Source organism: Chaetura pelagica, unplaced genomic scaffold (assembly GCF_000747805.2).
Source record: "Chaetura pelagica isolate M959 unplaced genomic scaffold, ChaPel_1.0 scaffold676, whole genome shotgun sequence".
NCBI classification, from domain to species: Eukaryota; Metazoa; Chordata; class Aves; order Apodiformes; family Apodidae; genus Chaetura; species Chaetura pelagica.
The window spans coordinates 352,235-354,816 of NW_009953724.1; the positions used below are offsets into that span (position 1 = coordinate 352,235).

Genomic DNA, 2,582 nt, shown 5'->3' on the forward strand with positions numbered 1-2,582 from the left:
TGCACAGAAGGCTGAGGGTCACAGGGGGAACCACAGCACCCTGTGGCAAGTCCCTTTCTGAGGGACCTCAAATGCCCCTGAAGGCACAGAACAAGCACCAAGCTCTGCAATTTCTTCCTGGCTCTCTCAAGCACCAGCCCAGGTGACTGTCACACAAAGAGGTGTCACCACAACCAGAGATGTCCAAGCCAGGAACCAAGCCTCACCTCCTGCAGGTCAGGATGTGCCATCACTCCCCACCCACCACACTGGGTAGCTCTCCTCCTAACTTAGTACTTCAACAAGGTGTTCCCAAAGCCTGGGAGCTCCTGGAGATCCCAGATACAGCAGATGGGACGTGTAGAGTCATCCCAGATGCCCAGCTCAGACACCACCACGGGTCACCACCCTTTCTCCAGCAGGGAACAGTTTGTTCCTGCAGGCTCAGAGCACCCTCTGCCTCCAGGCAGGTGAGCTCCACCACAAGTGATGAGCTGGTCAGTAAGAACCTTCCAAATGTGACAGTTATCCCAGCCACAATCCCCTGGGATCATCCAGCTCAGCCAACAGAGTCCAGGAGAACTCCCTGGGACTCCCTCTGGGATACCCAACCCCCTCCCTGCCTCCACAGGGATGTTTAATCCCTGCTTTGACCAAAGAGGCACATTTAAAAGAAATAAAAGACTTCTTGTCACATTCATCCAAAGTGGAAAACATCAACCCCAGAGCTGGAGCTGCTGGTGTCCTGAGGTCACACCTGTGGGGCTGCAGCTCCACACCAAGTGTCCCTGGTGCTCAGGGATGATCTCCTACAGGTCTGGACTCCCCAGCTTCTGCTTCAGCATCAAGAACTGCAAGAGGAAAAATCAACAAGTGTTAATGATTAAATCCCAGGGACCTAAAAGGAAAAAACCACCCAAGCTTTGCAGATTAGCCAAGGAAATCATGGTCCTTGGCCAGAAGATGCAGGAATTTCACCTTCCAACCAATGCAAAGAGCAACCCCCTGAGCTGGACAAATGTTACCAAAGCAGCCAAATCCCTGTGACAGCCCAGCAGCAAAGCCAGATCTAACCAGCTCTTCCTTCATTCCCTTTCTTTTCCCCAAAGAAGTAAAACAAATAAAACATTTTCACAATTAAATGTCACTTTGAGAAGGAAAATGTCCCAACTGAACCTTGAAGTCAGGTTGCAAAAAGCCTGACAAATGTGGAAGTGGAATTAAGGCAGATAACTGGGTATATTTATCAGGGAACATTCATGCAGATTGGATTCAGTCCACAACTGTTGCCCCTCCAGTTCCACTTCAACCAAACCACAACAAACCAAAAGGTTAGAAAGCAAACAAGGATGTCTCCAAGTAGAAATCAGTCTGGTAGGAAACAGTGTCAGAAAACTGTTCCAGAGTGAGGAGTGATCTAACCCACTGCAGCTCCAGAGCTTAACATGTATAAACCAATATCAATGTTGATTCCCCAGAGAAGGGGGAATTTTTTTTCCCCAGAGAAGGAAAAAAACAAAGGCACTGCCACCCTGGGATGGGGCCCTGGGGTAACTGAGCCACCCCCTCCAGCCCCAGTGCCCCCCCCATGACCCCGGGGGGCTGGAAGATCCCTCACGTTTTTCCTGCTGCCAATGGCTTGTTGCAACCACAGCAGCTCCATCATCAGGGGGTTTCTGTAGGACTCCAGCCCAGCCCGAGTCTGGGGAAGCTCCATCCTGTCCTCAAGAGGAATTTCTGCCAAGAATTGGAAGAAGAACCTAAGTGTTAGGGCAAAGATTCAAACTGCACCTCCTCCCTCTCTCCTGCACCTGAGTTGTTCCAACTTCTCCCAAGGTTTTGGTTCTCCCAGGAGCTCCTGTGCCCTCTGCACCCACCACCAGGTCCCTCAGGCCACCTGTCCCTTACCCAGGCAGGCTTCAGGGGACCCTTTCTCCAGGACAGGGGACATGCTGCTGTTGTTCTGCCACTCCTGGCTCTCCTCTGGGGCACTGCCCCCCTTTTCAGTGTGTCCATCAGCCCCGGGCTTTGGGGGGCTCACTGCATCCCCCCCTGAGCTCAGCTCCTCCTGGGCTGCAGGATCCCCCCTGCTGGAGTCCTGCTCTGCTCCAGGGGGGTCCAGCTTCTCCTGAGGGATTTCCAGGCTGGGCTGGCTCCTGGGGGCAGCCTCCTGGGGACCCACACACTCCCCTGGTGCTGGAATCTACAGGGACAACAGAGGAGAGACTGAAATAGGAGGAAAAGAAAAGATCCAACATCTATCAGGTGGTTCTGCTGTGGGACAGAGGTTGTCCCAGCCCAAAGCCACCCCGGGCACCTCTCCTGCCACCACCCCAACCTGCTTCCCATTGGGAACTTCTTCAAGGTTTTCCCTGCAGGAGTGGTACAAACATGGGGGAGCAGCCCCCAGGGGCCCCAGCTGGGGTGGGAGCTGGGGAACAGGAGCCAGAGGAGTCACCTGTGCTGAGCTTTGCCTGGAGGATGAAACCCCCCAGCAGGGCTGCAGGTCGGGGAGCCCCCCAGGCTGGGCTGGGCCATGAAATCTCACCTTCCTGGTGCTGTGCAGCTAAACGACTGACCCCCCCACCCAACCCAGCCCGGCC

At 54.3% G+C, this 2,582-nt stretch overlaps 1 protein-coding gene across 1 annotated transcript in view; it reads right to left on the bottom strand.

The window, feature by feature from the left end:
* Nucleotides 1-788: 788 nt before the first annotated feature.
* The window catches only part of IQCC (IQ motif containing C), an 8,607-nt gene continuing 6,813 nt past the window's right edge, over nt 789-2,582 (bottom strand). The window contains exons 2-4 of the mRNA XM_010000608.1: nt 1,888-2,182; nt 1,598-1,716; nt 789-830 (exon numbers count right to left, since the gene is read on the bottom strand). Of these exons, the coding sequence (XP_009998910.1) occupies nt 789-830; nt 1,598-1,716; nt 1,888-2,182 (456 nt within the window). The remainder of the gene's footprint in view (nt 831-1,597; nt 1,717-1,887; nt 2,183-2,582) is intronic.